The sequence below is a fragment of the Centropristis striata genome, chromosome 24, assembly GCF_030273125.1.
Source record: "Centropristis striata isolate RG_2023a ecotype Rhode Island chromosome 24, C.striata_1.0, whole genome shotgun sequence".
In the NCBI taxonomy this organism is placed as follows: domain Eukaryota; kingdom Metazoa; phylum Chordata; class Actinopteri; order Perciformes; family Serranidae; genus Centropristis; species Centropristis striata.
Genome location: NC_081540.1, coordinates 9,187,697 through 9,209,405, shown reverse-complemented (window position 1 = coordinate 9,209,405; position 21,709 = coordinate 9,187,697). Strand labels below are relative to the sequence as shown.

The window sequence follows — 21,709 nt, the reverse complement described above, 5'->3', positions numbered from 1 at the left end:
AAGATTTTGGTTTAGTTTTAAAGAACGATTATTAACATGATTGAGGAGGATGTTCCAGCAGCTGCAATCTGATTAATCTGTTAGTTTTTCCTCTTCATAGTTATTTTCATGATCTCAAAGATGTTTACAGTCTGCCCAGAATGATAAAATGTTTGCCTGAGGCCAAAAAAACATCTTTAAACCCACCATAGTCCACTGAGAGCAGCCCCGTGGAAACACTGGATTAAGACGTTTGTTCTGCTCCAACATTTCATCATTCTGGGAGTCGAGGGAGCACGAGGAGAGTTTGTGCTGGAAACACCATGTGACAGGCTCATGAAGTCGTAATTACGAAGAAACCGTCAGACGTAAGATTGGGTCACGGCTCTGCTGTGTTCCTGCTCCCTCAGATCAGCGTGGTGATGTTTGATAAGACCGGGACCATCACTAACGGCGTGCCGCGGGTGACCCGGGTGCTGGTGTTGTGGGAAATGGCCCGCATGCCCCTGAGGAAGATCCTGGCGGTGGTTGGAACGGCCGAGGCCAGCAGCGAGCACCCGCTGGGGATGGCGGTCACCAAACACTGCAAAGAGGTGAGAGAGGTGCTTTACTTTGTGTGTTATGGAGGAGGAGATATGAATAACTAAATATGTAAATTAAAGTGTAAAGGAAGGACTCGAACCTGCGAGACCAACAGATGCTGGTAGTTTCTTGTTTCTCTGTTGCCATGGAGACAGTGAGTTTGTCTTTTTTTTTTAGCAATTTTGTGTCTTTTTTTTTTGTAATTTTGTGTCTTTTTTTGGTAATTTTATGTCTTTTTTAAGTAATTTTGTGTCTTTTTTAAGTAATTTTGTGTTTTTTTCAGTCATTTTTGTTTCTTTTTTGAGTAAGTTTGTGTCTTTTTTATGTCATTTTGTGTCTTTTTTAAGTAATTTAGTGTTTTTTTGGTCATTTTGTGTCTTTTTTTTGGTCATTTTGTGTCTTTTTTTTGGTCATTTTATGTCTTTTTAAGTAATTCTGTGTCTTTTTTAAGTAATTTAGTGTTTTTTTCAGTCATTTTGTTTCTTTTTTGAGTAAGTTTGTGTCTTTTTTTGGTCATTTTGTGTCTTTTGTAAGTAATTTAGTGTTTTTTGGTCATTTTGTGTCTTTTTTTTGGTCATTTTATGTCTTTTTAAGTAATTCTGTGTCTTTTTTAAGTAATTTAGTTTTTTTCAGTCATTTTGTGTCTTTTTTTTTTGTGATTTTTTGTCTTTTTTTGGTCATTTTGTGTCTTTTTTTGGTCATTTTGTTACTGCTTCCAGCGGCCCCCAGGTATTTTGAGTTTGAGACCCCTGCACTAGATGCTTTAATTTCATTTTTCATTTTCACTTGTTGAGAGAGGTGCTTTACTTTGTTTTTTACAGCTATTTCACTATGTTTCTATATTTACAGGAGCTGGGCTGTGACTTGCTGGGTTACTGTCAGGACTTCCAGGCAGTACCTGGTTGTGGAATCAGCTGTCGGGTTTCCAACGTGGATCATCTGCTGCAGCAGCACAACGACCAGCGTTTCCTGCTGCCGGGGGCAACCACCGACGAAAGCAGCCTGCTGTCTGCTGCCGAGGACTCACCTACAGGTTCTATGGCGGCTAAAACTAACAAACCTAATAAAACTGACTGTTACGCTGATTAAAATGACTCTCTGGTTTATAAATGCTGGAAACATTTGGAGTAATGCAAGTACAAACTCCAAAAAATATATAAAATACACTAGACCATAGGTCTCAATCTCATGACGATATTTTGTGGCCCCCACCTTATGAAAGTTTAATGTGAGTTTTATATGAATGGCATTTTACCATGTTGTGTATGGAAGGTCATTAATTTTGTGTCTTTTTTTGGTCATTTTTTGTCTTTTTTTTCAGTCATTTTGTGTCTTTTTTAAGTAATTTAGTGTTTTTTCAGTAATTTAGTATCTTTTTTTCATAATTTTGTGTCTTTTTTCATAATTTTGTCTTTTTTAGTAATTGTATGTCTTTTAAATAATTTTGTGTCTTTTTTTGGTCATTTTGTGTCTTTTCTGTCATTTTGTGTCTTTTTTAAGTCATTTAGTGTTTTTTCAGTCATTTAGTGTCTTTTTTTGGTAATTTTATGTCTTTTAAAAAATAATTTTGTGTCTTTATTTGGTCATTTAGTGTCTTTTTTTGGTCATTTTGTGTCTTTTTTAAGTAATTTAGTTTTTTTCTGTAATTTTGTGTCTTTTTTCTGTCATTTTGTGTCTTTTTTTGGTCATTTTGTTACTGCCTCCAGCGGCCCCCAGGTAATTAGAGTTTGAGACCCCTGCACTAGACGCTTTAATTTAATTTTTCATTTTCACTTGTTCTCTCACAAACATTCAGTCTGATTTTCATTCCTTTGTTTCCAGGTGAGTCTTCGTCATACTCTGTCCTGATTGGGAACAGAGAGTGGATGAGGAGGAACGGCCACCACATCGGAGCTGACGTTGACGCCGCCATGTCCAGCCATGAGACCAAAGGGCAGACTGCTATCCTGGTAGCTATAGATGGTGAGGATAAAAAACAACAACAACAACACTGACATTTGCTTTCATGTCTTATCTCTCACCTTGTGTTGTGTGTTTGTGTGTGTTCTAGGTGTGCTGTGTGCCATGTTGGCTATTGCAGACACGGTAAAGCCCGAGTCGGCGTTAGCAGTGCACACACTGACCAGCATGGGCATCGAGGTGATTATGATAACAGGAGATAACAGACGCACAGCTAAAGCAATCGCTGCACAGGTAAAATGCATTTATTTATAAAAGATTCTTTTAACCCTTTAGACCTAGCATAGAACTAGTCCGCCAGAGCAGATAGTTACATTTTTACATGCTGTTGTGCCATTTTTCAGAGCATTCTTAAATTGCTTTCGATCAATACAACCCTTACATCCCACATTTTAATAATATATATGGACTTGTGTAGATACTAGTGAAATAAATTGATTAAAAGTGCAAAAAAAAGTGTTTTTTTTACTCATATTTTTCTAAATACTGAAATGTCATAGCTGTATCCTTTAAAAGTGTAAATGGAAAATAGTTGCATAAAATCCTTTCAAACTACAGGAAATTTATTTTGAGTGTGTTCATAACTTACTTTTTGAGATACACTATTTTTTATAAACTATAACCAAAACGAAAATAAAATGCACATTGTACACAGCATGTACATCAAAATAACCTTAATAACCACTTCCTGTTTTGTTGTTCCTACAGTTTTGGGTAACACTTTACATAACCAACTAAGTGATGTTTATAGGTGGTTTATAGACCAGTTATTAACCATTTACAAAGTACTTTACATATTTATTTATCTATTGATAAACTATTAATTATTATTTAATTGTTTGTTAATGGTAAAGTAACTATAAACTTACATTAATATACCATATATTTGTCATTTATAAATGATGTAGTTAGTTAAACATTAATAAATTATGTATTTACCATTCTAAATGGCCTATATACAGTTTATAAATGAATCTTATTTGGTTGCAATTCTACCAGTTTTTGAAAATGTGATTGCCGGCACTTCCTTTGGTCAAAAAGGGTTAAAAAAGGTGGTGTAATAAGGAATTAAATCATTGTTGGACCACAGGTAGGGATCAGGAAGGTGTTTGCCGAGGTGCTTTTGGTAATTTTGTGTCTTTTTTTTTAGTAATTTTGTGTCTTTTTTAAATAATTTAGTATTTTTTCAGTAATTTTGTATCTTTTTTTCATACTTTTGTCTTTTTTTTAGTAATTTTGTGTCTTTTTTTGGTAATTCTGTGTCTTTTTTTAATAATTTTGTGTCTTTTTTCGATCATTTTGTGTCTTTTTTTCCAGTCATTTTGTGTCTTTTTTAAGTAATTTAGTGTTTTTGAATTAAATCATTGTTGGACCACAGGTGGGGATCAGGAAGGTGTTTGCTGAGGTGCTGCCTTCACATAAGGTGGCAAAAGTGCAAGAGCTGCAGGAACGAGGCCGGCGAGTCGCCATGGTGGGGGACGGCGTCAACGACTCGCCCGCCCTCGCCCGCGCCGACGTCGGCATCGCCATCGGCACGGGCACCGATGTGGCTATAGAGGCCGCCGACATCGTCCTCATTCGGGTAGGTGACATGCTGCGACCCACAGTCATTGTTGTCTTATTTAGGGGTAAACAGAGGATCTTTAGGGGGGGATAGCAGGTCAACAGTAGATGTCATATAGAAGTGAAAGCTGGGAAAGAACTGTATGTCAAGTGTTTTTTAATCTTAAATCTATAATAAACCTTGTGTTTTGGTTATTTTGAAAATTTATTTAAAAAAAACCTCTTACGTTTCGGGTCAAAATGACCCATTTCAAAGTAAGAAAAATCTAAATAAAAATAGTTAAAAGTATGACGGAGTATTAGGTCCACATTAAAAAACAACAACCTTTATTCTCTTAATTAATTTAATATTTTCGACTGTTCTTGTAATTAATTAAATATTTTTTTATTTATTCTCGTAATTAATTCAATATTTACAAATTTATTCTTGTAATTAATTCAATATTTACAAATTTATTCTTGTAATTAATTCAATATTTACAAATGTATTCTTGTAATTAATTAAATATTTTTTTATTTATTCTCGTAATTCATTCAATATTTACAACTTTAATCTGGTAATTAAATGTATTTTTTTTTCTAAATGTGTCCCTAATACTCATATAAAAGTCATATAAAAGTGTTTTTTTATACAAATAAAAAAAAAATTAAAAAAAATTACAATAAATAAACAATAAATAGTAAACAGCGGAGCAAACTAGAAATTTAAGCAAATAAACAAGTAAAAAGTATAATAGATATTAAGGAACCGGAAAATTATTAACAATTTACAATATAAACAAGTAAAAATATAAAAAGTAAAACAATTAAAACAAAACAAACAAACAAAAAACAATTTTTAATTTAATTTTAGATATTTAAATACAATAGGGGAAAATAACTGTAATAATTCTATAATTGTTCTGTATGAGAAAAACTGAATGGGATGGAATAAATTGAACATGTCTGTAAAAAGGAGACTCGTGGGTCCCAAAACAACACATTTTTTCATTCAGATATCTTGAGGTCAGAGGTCAAGGGACCCTTTTGAAAGTGTTGGTAACACTTTACAATAACCAACCAAGTAGTGTTTATAGATGGTTTATAAACCAATTATTAACCATTTTACAAAGTGCTATACAAATTTAATCTTTAAATGTTTTCAACCAATTTCTTAAAGGTATATGAATCATTTCAAAATCATTAACATACTTAATATGGTGTTTAAAATGTTAAAATGAGTGCAACTAAAGCTATTAATGAACTATTAATTATAATTAAATTGTTTGTTAATGGTAAAGTAACTATACACTTACATTAATATACCTATCATCAATCATTTATAAATTATTTAGTTAGTTAAACATTAATAAATGATATATTTACCATTCTAAATGGCCTATATATGGTTTATAAATGATGATTAAACATTAATAAGCTATCTGTTTACCATTTATAAATGATGGTTATTGTAAAGTGTTACCAAAGTGTTATTTAGCCCCTTTTCTGACAGGATCCACAGTGTCCTGACATGGCACGGTTGCTTTCTAATAGAAGGCTTACTGCAGGATATCTAGTGTCATATGATACCATCTTCTAGCTTTAAACTGGAGCCTGCTGTATCCTCTTAGAGACAGTAATATCAGGCGAGATGGCTGCTGGTCCCTCCAAGTCCAAGAGGGTTAAACTGAAGGTTTTCTCTGCAGAATGACCTGCTGGATGTGGTGGCCAGTGTGGAGCTGTCCAAGAAGACGGTGCGCAGGATAAGGACCAACTTTGTCTTCGCCCTCATCTACAACCTTCTAGGAATTCCCATCGCTGCAGGTGAAGATGATGAAAAAATAATATATAAACCAGGCCAGGATATAAAACTGAAACTGGGCTGTAGACTCGTAACACACCAAACAGGCTTCTGGTAATGCTGAGGTCATAAATGTAAACGTTACAAGCACAATCCCATGAAAACATAGGAAAAAGTCATTTTTTCCCCCCACATTTTACAGATTATTTACACTTTTTCCCCCCTTTTTCTGCCTAAATGTTAAACTTTCCACACAGAAATAAAGAAAAATAAGTTTAAATATATATTGCAAGTGAAATAATTATGTGATTAAACCTGTGAAAATCCCAGACACAAGGCTCAACAACAAGCAAATTTGGGGATATTTTGCATTCACATTAAAATATATTTAATCACAGAATTATTTTCCCCTTGATAAACATTATTTTATTAATTTTACTTATTATTATATTATTATAGTACCTCATAAATGTAACATAAAAGAAGATGGAATCAGCCTTAAAACGGGTTATCTGTGTCTACATTAAGCTGGTTTAAAACCCACATTCCCATAAAATGAACAGATTTTTCGCCATTGCCTGATGCTTTAAGATGCTCTAGAAATTAAACCGGTTGCTGAAGAAGCAAATACAGAGAGAGATAATGATAATAAAAGAAAATGATTGGCTTGCACTGGTATCTTGTGGTGTTTAAGGTAAAATCAGAGTTGCACAAACTAATTACAGCTTTGACTGCTCCCTAGTGAACCTGTTATATAGCAGAGAGTTAAATAATCTGTTCTCTGCTCTGTTGGCTGCAGGTGTGTTCATGCCTGTGGGCCTGGTGCTGCAGCCCTGGATGGGCTCTGCTGCCATGGCTGCCTCGTCCGTCTCAGTGGTTCTGTCGTCTTTAATGCTGAAAATGTGAGTCCACATGAACTTTAAAGTGACAATCTCAAAGATTTTAATTAAAAAGTCTAATTGAAAATGTTAAGGCAGCAAGACTTTTGGTAAAAGTGAGGAGGTTAAGGTGTTTTGTGCCTATCCATCTGTCTGTATTTGACGAACTGTGAGATAAAGCAGGTGGAAAAAGGGCAAAAAAGGGCAATAAGGAAGTTGAAAAAGTAGAGGTGTGAATCAGCTGAGGCCCCACGGTACGGTTTTATCCCGATACTTGAGTCACGATACGATATTACTGTGATTTTAAGCATTTATGGTGAGTATTGAGAAACAATATATTGCGATTAAACTGTTTCACTGCATTTTATGTCCACAAAATTCAATTCAATCAAGAATTGTTTTGTCAAATAAGAGAAAATTCTCAGTCTATTCATCTCACTTTTATTTCTCCACAATGAGAGTCAAACCCACAGACCGACCAACAAAGTAATATCTGATATCAAACATGTATGGACGACAACAACTGCAGCATTTTCTCAAACTTTCCTCAACTTTAAGCTTCAATGCTCTGAATTTTTATGAATGAAACATAAAAAAAGCCTAACTTTGCATTATTTCTACAACTTCTCTACAAGATATACTGACGCACATGGTGCCTATAGATTCCTTAGATCTTCTAGTTTCATGTGATAGTTTTCATATGATACCAGTATCTCCATATTCCTAAAAGTGAGCCCGCTCCGGCTTCCGGAAAAAACGAAAACAACAAAAATACTGACGGCCGGCGCTAAATATCGATACTTGGCAGCCATGAATCGATACAATATCGCCATGCAAAATATCGCAATACTATGCTGTAGCGATTTTCCCCCCCACCTCTATTAAAAAGCAAATAAAATCGAAATCACAGCTTATAGGCACCTAAAAGAATGTAACGGCATCCTTAAGGGTTAAATAACTTTAAAGTTATTCGTTAGTTAAATAACTTTAAAGTTATTTAAAGTTTAAATAACTTTAAAGTTATTTAACCCTTTCATGCACAACATGGGTCTAAAGTGACCCAATAGAGTTTTTATGTGCTATATCTTTGCAATAAATTATTTTCATCATTCAGTATTCCAGGTTTTCCTCACTAAATTTGTTTTTCCTAATTTTATGTTGTCCTTTATTAATTTTGAAATAAAATCCCTTTTTGTGTCACTACCCTTCTAATGCACAACATGGGTCAAAAATGACCCATATCCTTTTTTTTTCATCTTAGTAGGTTGCTAAGCTAACAACTTAGCTAACTTCTTGGCTAAGCAGTTAGCTTAGCAAGCTACTTAGCCAAGTAGTTAGCTATGTAATAATACAAAAACTGTTTTCTTCATAAAGTATGAGAAGCAAAATGGAAATAATGATCTGTTGATATCAAAAACAAGATATTTAAAGAATACTTGGAATATTCAATCATAAAAAAAGTTGATATCAAAAGATAGAGCACAGAAACATAAAGCAAGCAATAAATAACATGGGGAACGAATGCGGGTCATTTTTGACCATGTTGTGCATCAAAGGGTGAAGAATGAAATGTGAGCTATTTTTATATAATAAAAATCATATGCTAAATATAGTTTTCTCTTTTACAGCAGAACGTCATTAAACTTGCCATTTCCATATGGGTTCTATATTTATTCCCTCCCTGGTGTATCTATGACACTTGCAGTGGCCTCTCTTCATTATAAGTTTCATATTTCCTCTCACTGGAGATCAGAGGTGAATATAATAACCGTCTGTTTCCTCCAGGTACAAGAAAACTTCGACGGAGCTGTATGAGGTGCGAGCACTGGGCCAGATGAGGAGCGTCCGGTCGTCTCAGATCAGCACACATCTGGGTCTGGAGGGCCAGCGGCGCAGCCCCGCCCCCCCCGCCAGAACTCGGGAGCAGCTGAGCCAAAGCGGCGCCGTCTCACCCGGCCAGGGAGCGTCCATTAACTCTGTCCAGGGCCAGCAGGACCGCAGCGTGTTGTAAAGAGAAAAGGGAAGAAGAAAGACTGAGACATCACACAGTTTGTTGTTCTCCTGTTTACAAATGTGAACTATTTCTATGTATTTATGTAAATAAATGAGGCTAATTGTGCATATTAACTCAAAAAGTGCTCTTATTTTAGCTCATGAACCCCAAAGCAATTTTATTGGTGCACCAATCTATAACTTCCCCTAAAAGTCAAGCTGCTAATAGAGGTGCATCTCAATAAATTAGAATATCGTAGAAAAGTTTATTTATGTTGGTAATTCAATTCAAAAAGTGGAAATAACACACAGTCAAACTGAACTGAACTGATATTAAACATGTATGGATTACAACAATTGCAATATTTTCTCAAACTTTCCTCAACTTTAAGCTTCAGTGCTCTGAATTTTTTTTAATAAAACATATAAAAAGCTGAATTTAGCAGCGTTATTTCGACAACTTCCCGACACGATATCCTGACGCACATGGTGCCTATAGATTACTTAGATCTTCTAGTTTCATTATATATATATATATATATATATATGATAAAAAATGACTTTATCATAGTCTGTTGATAGATATTAGAACATAATTTGTCCATAAATGACAGAAAAACACCATATTATGGGATTTTGAAAAATTGGACCGAAACAAAGAAGTCATACGTCATTTGTCAAAAATGGTGAAATTTTAAAATGCCTAAAAATGATAAAAATGACTTCATCATTGTCTGTTGATACATATTAGAACATAATTTGTCCATAAATGACAGAAAAAACACCATATTATGGGATTTATGTCAGTAATTCAATTCAAAAAGCAGAAATAACACATTATATAGATCCATTACACACAGAATGAAACATTTCATGTCTTAATTCATTTAATTTCTTCCAATTATAATGATTAGGACTAACATTTAATGAAGACCTCTCAAAAAAATTTGAATTTTACAAAAGACCATTTTTTAAAAGTATGTTTAATATGGAAATGTTGGCCTCTGAAAAGTATGTCATCTAAATGACTCAATACTTGGTTGGAGCTATTTGACTTGGAAATTAACTTTTCCATCATATTCTCATTGTGTCTTTTTATGGCTTTTTTCTCTCTATCCGAACCACTGAATCAAACTCGCAATAAGAAATACGTTTTCTTGTGTGTAACTGCTGTACAAATGCACTTTTACAATATTCATAAGTCAAGGTAAAGCTACAGTGTTGGGATAAGGCTGCGTCAGTGTGAGAGTCTCAGGTTATAAATAATGCATCAGTTGACAGAAAAATCAACTCTTCCTCCAACATGTTTGTGTTTGCACCTGTTTCATCTAACCGCTCAGATTCTGTGCTTTGATTGGAAAAACTGCCACTGGAACCAAGAGGAAAATATTTCCCCATGTTGCCGTGGTTTCTTTAACAAAGATTCACATAATGTAAAGTGCTGCTGAAGAAGAAGAAGAAGAAGAGGGCAGACTTTCTGGACTTTTCTTTCAAGTGTATTTTGAGCTGTGCCAAGCATAATTAATGGAGACCATTAATCTTTCTGCTCCATAGTTAACCAGAAAGTGTCAGTCTCACAATAGATATATAGACTTTAGGGATATAAATATGACTATTGTCCTGCTTTGAGACCACCTAATGAACCTTTTTCACTGCAGACATCTTGACGTGTGAGAGCAGGAAAGGCGAAGGTGTAATTAATAAAAGGAAGGATGTGAATGGCCGTCGTTAATGAAAAATAATTACACCTGTACTTTTCCTGCTAAAGCCGGGCCAAAAGGTCTGCTGATTATTCCCTGTAAGACTGACTGCAGACATGAGACTCTACTGTTCCTGCACACGTCACAAATTCAATTTGTATGCTGCAGAGCTTGCTGTTGCATGCTGCTCTGCTGCTTATTGATGCAACATAACATATAAGTAAGAGAGAAATGTAATCAGAGCCCGTTGGTAACACTTTATCTCAGGGGTCTCAAACTCAAATTACCTGGGGGCCACTGGAGGCAGTATCAAAATGACCAAAAAAAGACACAAAATTACTAAAAAAAAAGACACAAAATGACAGAAAAAAACGAAATTCCTTAAAAAAAGACACAAAATGACCAAAAAACCCCACAGAAATACTAAAAAAGACACAAAATTACAAAAAAAGACACAAAATGACTGAAAAATACACAAAATGACTGAAAAATACACAGAATTACCAAAAAAGACACAAAATAATTTAAAAAAGACACAAAATGACCAAAAAAGACACAAAATGACTAAAAAAGACACACAATTATTAAAAAAAAGACAAAATTACCACAAAAAAGACACAAAATTACCAAAAAAGTAATTAAAGGGACCTTTCACACACAACATGGTAAAGTACCATTCATATAAAACTCACATTAAACTTTCATATCAAGGTGAGGGCCACAAAATATCGTCACAAGGGCCGCATTTGGCCCGCGGGCCACGAGTTTGAGACCCATGCTTTATCTGAAGAAGTGTGCATAACATTGATATGAGATGTCTCATTAAGTGTCATTAAAGGCGTGTTTCCATTAGGGTAAAAAGTTCCAGCACAGGACACAGGAAAAATTTTTTGAAGAGGCACAAGCCTGCATTGGTGAATTAGTGTCATGGTGAAAGAAGCACTCGTGCATATGTTGAAAGAAAAGAAAAAGATGAAAGAAAAGCTGACGGACTTAGAAGGACGGTCCAGACGGAACAATATTCATATTTTTAGATACCCCAAAAAGCCAAAAAGGCAACTTCAGTGGCTAAATTTATGGAGCTCACACCAACTTACAAATACAACGCACACACAGAGGCAATATTGTATTTAAGGCTAAGGAAGATACTTATGGCAACATTTTAATGCTTTCATTGACAGCCGACACCAAAACCAACCAACATATGACAGTTAAATGTAATGTTATGGTTCATTCAATGTCTGCTAGGGAGTAGGTGTGGTTTAGCTTGATTGACAGGTTCAGACTGACATGTGCACCCATGGTGTTTCACTCAATCAAGCCCAACAGGCTGCACTTGTGGTTGGAATCAATCAAACCCAGCAAACTGCAGCAACTCTCTGTGGGAAAAGACAGTGGAGGGGAACCCTGGAGGAGGACAGAAGATAGAGACTGTTCTTGTTTTCCCACATAAACAAGGAGGACGAGGAGTGGCTGGGTGAGTATGGAACACAGCATGACCCTCTCAGATGTAGGAAAGAGTCACACTCCCACCATTCGATGTGTAATCTAAATATGAATGTGAGTTAAATATTAGTCACACCCAACCCCACATATTAAAAAAAAAAAAAAAAATCAAGTAAAATACACTATTTTTCTGACTTTTTTCCTCATAAATCTGCTACTTGTTTCTCGTAGATTTGCCACTTTTAATCTCTTAATCTGACTTTTTTCTTGCAGATTTGCCACTTTTAATCAAGTAAATCTGCTACTTTTCTTGTATATTTGCCACTTTTAATCTTGTAAATCTGCTACTTTTTTCAGGCAGATTTGCCACTTTTAGTCTCGTAAATTTGCGATTTTTCTCGTAGATTTGCCACTTTTAATCGTATAAATCTGACTTTTTTTCTCACAGATTTTCCACTTTAATCTTGTAAACCTGACTTTTTTCTTGCAGATTTGCCACTTTTAATCACGTAAATCTGACTTTTTTTCTCACAGATTTTCCACTTTAATCTTGTAAACCTGACTTTTTTCTTGCAGATTTGCCACTTTTAATCTTGTAAATCTGAGATTCTTCTCGTACTCTTATTAATTTGCGATTTTTCTTGAAATATTACCCCCTTCCCTTATTTATTTATTTATTCATTTATTTTTCATACTTGTCCCTATTACGCCATCATATTGGACAGATGTAATTGCGACAAACTGTTACACTTTCAAAAATATTAATCAATATCAATAATAAGTCTAGTGATTGATAAAGGCTGGGGTATTCAATCTTTGCAAAATATGATAATTATTTAAATAAGCATAATGGCATCTCGTCTGCTTAAATGGGGCTGCCCTTTTTTGTATAGAGAGGATGAATCATTAAAAAAAGGAGATGTGAGGAATATTCAATACTTCTACTTTCACACTGCAGAAATCACTGTAGCCATTTGTGTTGTTGCACTTGTTCAGCAGCTGCTTTGTCTCTGCACCGTTCTGGTTTTTGCATTCCTTCTGTATCGTCCAGGCTGCATCTTTCAGGTTGCTCAGCTTCCGTTTAGGTGTTAGCGATGCAGTGGAATGAATATGTCTGCATTTTTATTCTTGTTGGGTACTTACTGGATCTGTTTTGACAAGGTTTGACAAGTTTTAGAGCTTTTCTGTTTGTGTTTTAGTGAGCGGTCGGGGTTAAAGGCTTACCATTATTTTTGGGATGAAGATGCAGCAAATCCAGTTTTGTCTTTGGTTCAGCACGTTTAGATATCCAATGACGTGGATGCCTGTTGCTACAATTTCTATCATGGAAGTGGATAGGCCTCAGCAACGTTTGATTTTTACATTTTTTAATCTGCACAAATTAATGATTGCATCAGCTTTGCAAACATTTATCTCTAATGTTTATGTATCAGTGCAAACACATTCTAACTCAAGCTTAATGGGGTGTCAAAATGTATTTTACAGCACTGCTAAATGTGCACACAGCACCCTGGGGAGTCCTCTGCTTGCTCAGCTATGCATCTGTAATTGTGCCAAGTTTAAGGCTGATACATGGACGCTGCCTGCAGCTGAGCGCATCTTATTGCTCCCAGACACAGTCGGATGGTCAGAGACGCTCTGACAGACGATGAGAAGGTGTTAGCTTGAGTTTTTTATTTATTTAGTTTGAGAATATTTAAAAGAGGGAAAAAAAATACACAATTGTCGGAAATGTGGTGGTCCGTGCCCTTGACTTTGTCAGCATGAGAATGCAAATCCTATCCGAGCAGACAAGTCAAAGAGGATCAAGTCAAACTTCCATCTAAGCTGTAAGGATGTCCAATTACAACGCTGTAGGAAAGAGTGCATTTCACATGATAGCATACCTCTTTAAGACTTGCCTTTAATACAGACCTGGGCATTGGGCGGCCCGCGGGCCAAATCCGGCCCGTTGGCTGTCCTTGTCCGGCCCGCATGAGGTTACCCAGAAATTAGAAATCAATACAACCTCAGTGCTTTTATTTTGAAGGCGATTTACGTATAAGTTACCCGAGTTACTGAGGTACCTTGTCAAAAACACCTATTAAACACCTAAAAAGTTAATAAATTAACAATTCGGTTAATAAATTCCTTGGTCACCTTGTGAATCCACCGTAAGAGCTACAAGGTGGGAAAACAATAACAAACAAGCACTTTTACTATAGTTAAGACAACAAATATAGCCACAAATATATATGACAGATGAAAATAAACTTTAACAAACCTTGTGTCCTGTCAGCCAACCACTATAGAAGCCTTTTTCTATTATTAATTACTACGCACTCGTTATTATTTACTGTTCGTTTTTCATTTAACCGTTCCACCTCTTACTTCCTGTAACTACCTTTCAAAATTAAAGCACCCGTTTCACACTGGACAGCACCTTCTCAAAATAAAAGCATCGCAACATTGTAAAACACCTAGAAAATGTACAAAGATGAAAACGATGTACAATATAAATACACCAATAGGAACCTTGCTAAAGGTCATTTACAGTTGTATTTTAAATACATGGAAAAGTGATATAGTGATTGGAGTATTTACTACTTTTTACTAGTATATTTGATTTACTCCACATTAACAGTCTTATCAAAACATGTGTTGTTATCAATAGCAGCTCAAAACCAGATAATTTACTGTATTTCATAAAGCGGTTAAATTAATACTGAGTAGAATTTAGTTCAGAGTTTTGGTCCGGCCCCCGTAACCTTTATGGTATTGGTCATGTGGCCCCTTGGGAAAATTAATTGCCCACCCCTGCTTTAATATGTCTTTGCTCGAGTTTTATCTCTCAAACCAAAAAGAAAAGATTTGTGTTGCACTTTTCTCTCTTACATGGTGCTACCCAGAGGAGAGGAGTATATTTTTCTGTCTTATTGGCTGGAAAAATGTTTAGAAAATCAATATAAACCCCAGCTGTGGCACAGTAATATCAGTTCATGTAAACATTTGCACACATGACACACTGCTGGGAGCTTGGAAACCCCTGAGTGAGGATTTTTTCGGCGCTTGTGTGGAGACAATCCTTAACCCCCAAGAGCAGCAGAGGAGGAAGAGATTAAGTGCAGTTATAAAAGCCCAGAGGGATTAAGCATTTCACTTTCCAAAGGTACACTTAGCTGCGATATACTTGTTCTTAACTTTCTTTTACAGTTCTAAACAAGCTCTTTTGTTGTGTGCTCCCCAGCTGCAGCAGCGTCTGATAAATGACCTCCCTAGCTACTGGTTATAATGGGTTGCAAAGGGCACTGACTGGTTCAAATCTTCCTGTTTCTTCTTTGTGCTGAATATTAATAGAAAAGTACTTCAAAAACCAAACAGTAACCTTCAGGAAAACACATTCTTTGAAATGAACCAAACTGTTTCTGTATAGTTTCCCAGAAAGAAGTTGAAATTGTTTATTTCAAAAGAAGAGCCGGCAATGTTCTAACAGGACCAGTATCTTTCTTCAGTACCCATTATGTGGATAGAAGACTTCAGTTGTGTAAAATTCAACCACCTCTGCATTTGTTTTTATCAGACCCTGCAGACAAGTCCTATAGCCATATTTTCCAATATTTTGGTGGCATTTCAGAAAGTGCCAGCTACGTCTTAGACACACCACAGACTATGTTGGTTTTAGGCCAAATCTCACATAAATAAGAGAACACTTGCTGTGTTTGACTGCAAGCAAAACCAGACAAATAGATTTTTCCCGTTCTGGGTGCAAAATGGATCAAAAGCAGGTATTGTTTGACTGGATGAGTATTTATGTTTGATACTGGGTTAATCAAGTTATTCTACTGATAACCCCAGTCAAACATAATTGTAGAAGTGGGGGAAAAAATTGATACAGCATTACAGCACACAGTTTTGCGTGCCAATATTATATCGATTCATGGCTGCCAAGTATCAATATTTATCGTACCGACTGCCATCAATATTTTTTGGCAGTAAGTTGTCGCAATAATGTTGCAAAGTTGATCTTTTTTTATCTTTCATTCGAAAAAATTCAGATCAGTGAAGCTTAAAGTTTGTGAAAGTTTGATAAAATGCTGCAGCTGTTGTCGTCCATACATGTTTGATATCAGTTCAGTTCAGTTTGACTGAATACTTTGTTGGTCAGTCTGTGGGTTTGACTCTCATTGTGGAGAAATACAAAGACTGAAGTTAAATGAATAGACTGAGAATTTTCTCTTATTTGACAAAACAATTCTTGATTGAATTTAATTTTGTGGACACAAAATGCACTGAAACAGTTATTTGCAATATACTGTATAGCAATACTCACCGTATCGCAAAATGCTTAAAATTGCAATAATATCGTATTGTGACTCAAGTATCGGGATGAAATCATATCGTGGGGCCTCTGCTGATTCACACCTCTACTGTTATCAGTGGTTACCAACCTCATACAACACATTAAATGGGCTGCAATATTAATGTTTATTGTTTGGCTGCCCTCTACTGGCCGTAGTAATTATTACAGAAGCGAAGGAGGAAGTGACATACAAAGACACAAACATGGACATAAAAGTCCATGCAAGCTGGTGGATAGGGGTCGATGCTTCTTATAAACAAGACTTCGGATCAGGAGATCAGGGTTTGTGTCCCATTAGAGACTAAAAGTGTGAAATCTTTGTCATTTTTATATTATGTAAGTGTCCCAATGTGCACAACATAACAGACCAGGATCTGTTTTAACTAAACTTACAATGTAGTTTTGCCATTTTATCAACATCGTTTAAGGTATTTTAGCCATACTATGATCTTTTTTCCTTAATCTAACCACATACTTTTTATTTTCTAAACCCAAACTATGTGACACCAAGGTGCAAGGCATCCATTCACATGAATGTAAGATGCACCAGGCCTTTCCATTGACTGTAAATCCATACCTGGCACTATTATACTTTTGTTTCTAAGTGATGTGATATAAGTAGACCTCTGCTATGGTCATGCACTCCAAAAATGATATAGGTTCTTCCATGGCATGTGTTTTATGAAACTGGACCAGTAGTTTTTCTGTTTCCCGGAACTTAACCTCCTCGGTGGAGGTAAAAATATCTGCTTTGTTATAGCAGCAGATGAATGCCCCTTCAATTAAATATTTATTAATGCCATATGGCTGTCTCACATGTTTTGGCATCCTCATACTTTTGGTTATAGTGCAGATTAGTCAGGTCAAGTATAGTTTATTTGTCCCAACTTGGGCAATTTGATTGCAGTCTAGGTGTATAAAATACATAAAAAACAATACATTCCAACACACATACAACAGATCACAGCCTCATTATATATATATGAAGTGTATATATATATATATATATGTGTGTGAAGTGTCAACCACATAAGTCCCCAACCTCAACATTTATTATTCTTTTGTCGCTCTTGTCATACATACATTTTAAAACAGTATCTCATAGGTTACAAGCTGAATCAAATTATCTCTCTCTCTCACACACACACACACACACACACACACTTCAAATACTTTCGTATCTTTGCGAATGTATCTTGAACTGAGCGACCTGTCCCCGCATGCACCCTCACCAGCCCCTGTTCAGCTCAATGATAGTGACTGATTCTTTTCTCCTCCCTTAAACCCAAACACTGCATCCTTCTTCATGACTGCATCCTAAATTGAAAGACCCTCCTCGCCAGGAATCTTTTTATTGATCTGTTGAGACTGATTTGTGCCTCTTTTTGTTTCCTAATTGCCTCATTCACACATGTGAAAACGCTTAAATGTGCTGTGAGGATGGAAGATGTATGGGTGGGAAAATAAATGTGATGACAGGCGACACTTACAATGGATCCTCAGGCCTCATTACCATGCGCTCCCTGTGCAGTTCTGGAGAACAGACGGTCCCCATAAGGCATAATGTGGTCCCTGAACATCCCAACAACCCAAGTTTTGTATTCACTGCATGGTTTTGTTTTCCACCCATGTGTCATCATGTGTCTTTGTTCTCAGATCATTGTTGTCCCTCTTCAGAAACTATTCCAGCTAGATGTGTGTGTGTGTCAAGGTTATTATAGTTAACGAAAACAAAATAATGAAAACTAGAATTGAAAAACTGACGGCTGAAATAAACTGAAATTAACTGAAATAAAATAAAAAGTAGAGTTATTATTGTGTGGTTACAAAACTAACAAACTAATTAAAATTAAAGTGAAAATGTCCTTTGTTTTTGTCCTTGTCAAAGTTTTTCATACAGGAAGCATTGGTGAATATGTTTCTTGAGATTATTTATAGAGTCGATTGCCTTCAAAAAGTTCAACACTTCACTCGAACCAAAATTAAAAACACCCGGAGCAAATTAACTCTAAAAACTAATTTAAACGAATTGAATGTGAAAAATTCACAACAAAACCCAAAACTAATTAAAAGTATTTGTGTCGCTCTTTTGTGTGTGTGTGTTTGTGTGTAGCTGTTTTGTGTGTCCAAATATTTTCTAGACTTTTTTCTGGTTAAAGTGCTTGTTTTGTCAAACTGTGAAACATAACCTAAAAACATATTTTGCATTAAATACACAATAATAGAGAGCATTATGAACATACATAGATGTAATATGATCATTTTGCTTCACGCTCCTATAAACTGGGGGAGTATGTTTTTGACTCAATGTATGAACTTTCTGTTTAACATTGACCATGACAAAACCGTGGCTGTTAATTCTGTTAAATGGTTGCAGCTTTTAACACGTGATGAATGTTAAATTCAACAACTAAGTAATGTATAATTTATGAAAAAATAGAACGGTTTGGGGTTAAAGTACCTTCTTCTTTATGTAACGAGGTGGTGTTGAAATAAACCCCCTGGCTCCAAACCAACGTCTGTCTACTCAACAGTGACAAATCAGAAGTAATCACCATCGGTCCCAAATCTCTCACCAGATCTCCCCGTAACTTCTCCCTCTCCTGTAACCTCTGTGTCACCTTCGACTAACACATCGCCAAAACAGCCTTTTTCCACCTCAGAATTATTGTCTGCCTCCGTCCATTCCTCTCCCTTTCAGCTGCTCAGACCCTCACCATGCTTTCATCACATCCAGACTCGACTACTGCAACAGTCTATGATTCACCATCTAAAACACTCAAGAAACTACAATATATCCAAAACTCTGCTGCCCGTCTTCTCACCAATCACTCCTGTCCTCCATAACCTCCATTGGCTCCCAGTACCCCAACAAATTCACTTCTATGTCCTCACCATTACCTACAAAGCCCTCTATAATGTGGATCCCTTGCTTTGTCCTCGGATGTTGCTGTTATTGGCCAGTATGGGGCTTGAACCCCTTCTAAACTAAAGTCCTGAAGACCTTTTCCAATAGGCCACTTTTTAGGGTTAAACCATGACAGGAGCAAGTGTGATTTGGGTACTAAAAAAAATTAAAAGTGTACTCATTTCAAATTAAAGAATAAGCTCAACCTGGAAGCTTCCTTTAGGCTGTAGGTTCAACCACGAAGGGACTCAAACCCTCAGTCTTCAGATCCACCTTGTCCTTTAGGCCAGTAGTTCTCAACCTTTTTGAGTCGCGACCCCCAATTTAACATGCATGTTGTCCGCGAACCCCGCTCACTGAATCTCACACGCACAGTTCAGATCACCCAAAAAAGAAACAAAATGACCAAAAAAAGACACAAAATGACTAAAAAATGACACGAAATGACAAAGAGGAAACAAATTGACCACAAAATGACCAAAAAAAGACAAAATGACTTAAAAAAAAAGTCACAAAATGACCAAAAAAAACCCAAAATGACAAAAAAAAAAAGACACAAAATGATTAAAAAAAAACACAAAATTACCACAAAAAAAAAGACATTAAATGACCAAAAAGACTAAAACACATGAACACTTTAACACAGTGGAGACAGAGCTGACTTCCAAAATGATTTGCCGACCCCCAGAAATCATCTCGGGACCCCAAGTGGGGTCAGGACCCCAAGGTTGAGAATAGCTGCCTTAGGCCACGTGGTTGCCGTTGTTCCAGAATTAAACCAAGACACAATAAACAAAATATTTCTAGTTTTCAAGTTCAGTCAGGCGTGAACCACCTCTCAGGTTGGCGTCAGTGAAAACAGCTGAAAATGTGTCACATTTCTTTTTCCTGTCTGAGCTCCTCAAACCGCCACAACCCATCTGATCCAAACTCAGACACCTTGTCATAGAACTACTTCTGCACATGGTCCCGAGAGGTCAAATGGGTCACCTGGCTCACGATTACGTGGTTTATTTACTAATGACTTGTGCCTGACCATCTTTGTTTTCCACCAAAACTACATGCTCTGACTTTTAACATACAATTAAGACACAAACTAGAACTATCCCGCTGGTGTGGAGTCTTTTTTCATACTGTACGTGCTGAAAATGAAATATTTCTCAGCTCAATTACATTCATTTACATGGATAAATTTCCCAGAAAATCATCTTATTCCCCCTGCTGACAGAGGACAAAATTAAATTATTTCTTGAGAAGGAACAAATTCTGGCTGTGCTGTCAGCAACCCAGTCGGAGTAATAACACCAGCAACAAAACTGTGCTCCGTATATACACTCAGCTATTTTTCAACCTTTAAATATTCTCTGTTTAGAAAGTAATGTAAATTGTATTGAAAGAAGGAGACCGTGGGAGAGACGGACGGGTCACGGTGTAAGGGCACCTCAGTATAAATATCCTTCTCCTGCTCTGTCTCTTCTGCAGGTGTTTGAATCTGGAACAGTGATCCGTGAAGGTGCTGCGTCACGCATCAGCTCTGACCGATAAAGGTGAGGTGTGTGTGTGTGTGTGTGTATGTGTGGATGAGCATTGTCAGTGTCACATAGACACATTTGTTTTTTATAAACTGAGAGAGAAAGTGAGAGAACAACTTTCTTCTTTCACTTGTAATTTTAGTTTGTACATGACTTTCGTAGTGTTTTAATTCATTAAAGTAACCATCTACTGTGCCAAATACATTTTTTTTTTTACATTACTACACAGTGACATCTGTCCATTTACTGTCAAACAGACGTTACAGTTTTTGCAATCATGCATTTTAATTAGTGAACTGACAGTATGCTACACTGCATGCTCCGAAATGGGCTTTAAATGATGTGACAGATGTTTTGGAAGTTATCACAAATGGCAGTCAAACTTTTTTGTTTTGTTTTACAATATTGCATCTCACAGGCACTCTTGTTGCAGCCATTTTTTGCATCATACTCGGGCAGAAAGCATGATCACATGAACACTTTTTCTGACATCACTCTGCATGTGCAATGCCAGTTTTCTGCAGTAAAAAAAGAAAGAATCCCTGTGAATAAGTTGCACAGTTACTCATACAAAAGATCTGTTAAAAACCATTATTGCTGCCAACTATCATTGCATTTCTGCCAACCACACAGGACGTTTTAGTCCCAATCTTGCTTTGTCCTTGGATGTTGCTATTATTGGCCAGTATGGGGCTTGAACCCACCTTGCTGTTATTATCACCTTCATATCTGAAGTCAGACACCTTGTCTATTATGTCCTGGTTTAACCCTGAAACTGGCCTAAGTGTGATTTGGGCACTAAAAAAAAATAAATGTACTCATTCCACACTAATATTGAACTCAACCCAAAAGCTTCCTTTAAGCTGGAGATATCCACCACAAAGGGACTTGAACCCTCAGTCTTCTGATCCAAACTCAAAGGCCTCCATTGTTCCAAATTGTTCCAGAGTTAAACTAAGATACACGATAAACAAAATTTATTTTTGAACGCTCAGTCAGGTGTGAAGCACCTCTCAGGTTGGTGTCAGTGAAGTGGAGACGGCTTAAAATG

General features: G+C 36.2%; 2 protein-coding genes across 3 annotated transcripts in view; both read left to right on the top strand.

Annotated features, from left to right (window-relative positions):
* atp7b (ATPase copper transporting beta) overlaps positions 1-9,233 on the top strand; it is a 33,200-nt gene extending 23,967 nt beyond the window's left edge. The window contains exons 14-21 of one of the 2 annotated variants that reach the window (XM_059328123.1): positions 390-572; positions 1,411-1,594; positions 2,383-2,523; positions 2,612-2,754; positions 3,899-4,102; positions 5,769-5,886; positions 6,663-6,765; positions 8,527-9,233. In XM_059328123.1, coding sequence (XP_059184106.1) covers positions 390-572; positions 1,411-1,594; positions 2,383-2,523; positions 2,612-2,754; positions 3,899-4,102; positions 5,769-5,886; positions 6,663-6,765; positions 8,527-8,752 — 1,302 coding nt within the window. In that variant the 3' untranslated portion in view covers positions 8,753-9,233. The remainder of the gene's footprint in view (positions 1-389; positions 573-1,410; positions 1,595-2,382; positions 2,524-2,611; positions 2,755-3,898; positions 4,103-5,768; positions 5,887-6,662; positions 6,766-8,526) is intronic. The other variant, XM_059328124.1, reaches the window with a different exon arrangement.
* A 2,400-nt stretch (positions 9,234-11,633) lies between these two features.
* LOC131962731 (fibronectin type III domain-containing protein 4-like) overlaps positions 11,634-21,709 on the top strand; it is a 138,428-nt gene continuing 128,352 nt past the window's right edge. The window contains exons 1-2 of the mRNA XM_059327776.1: positions 11,634-11,910; positions 20,609-20,673. The gene's annotated coding sequence lies outside the window, so the exon portion shown is untranslated. The remainder of the gene's footprint in view (positions 11,911-20,608; positions 20,674-21,709) is intronic.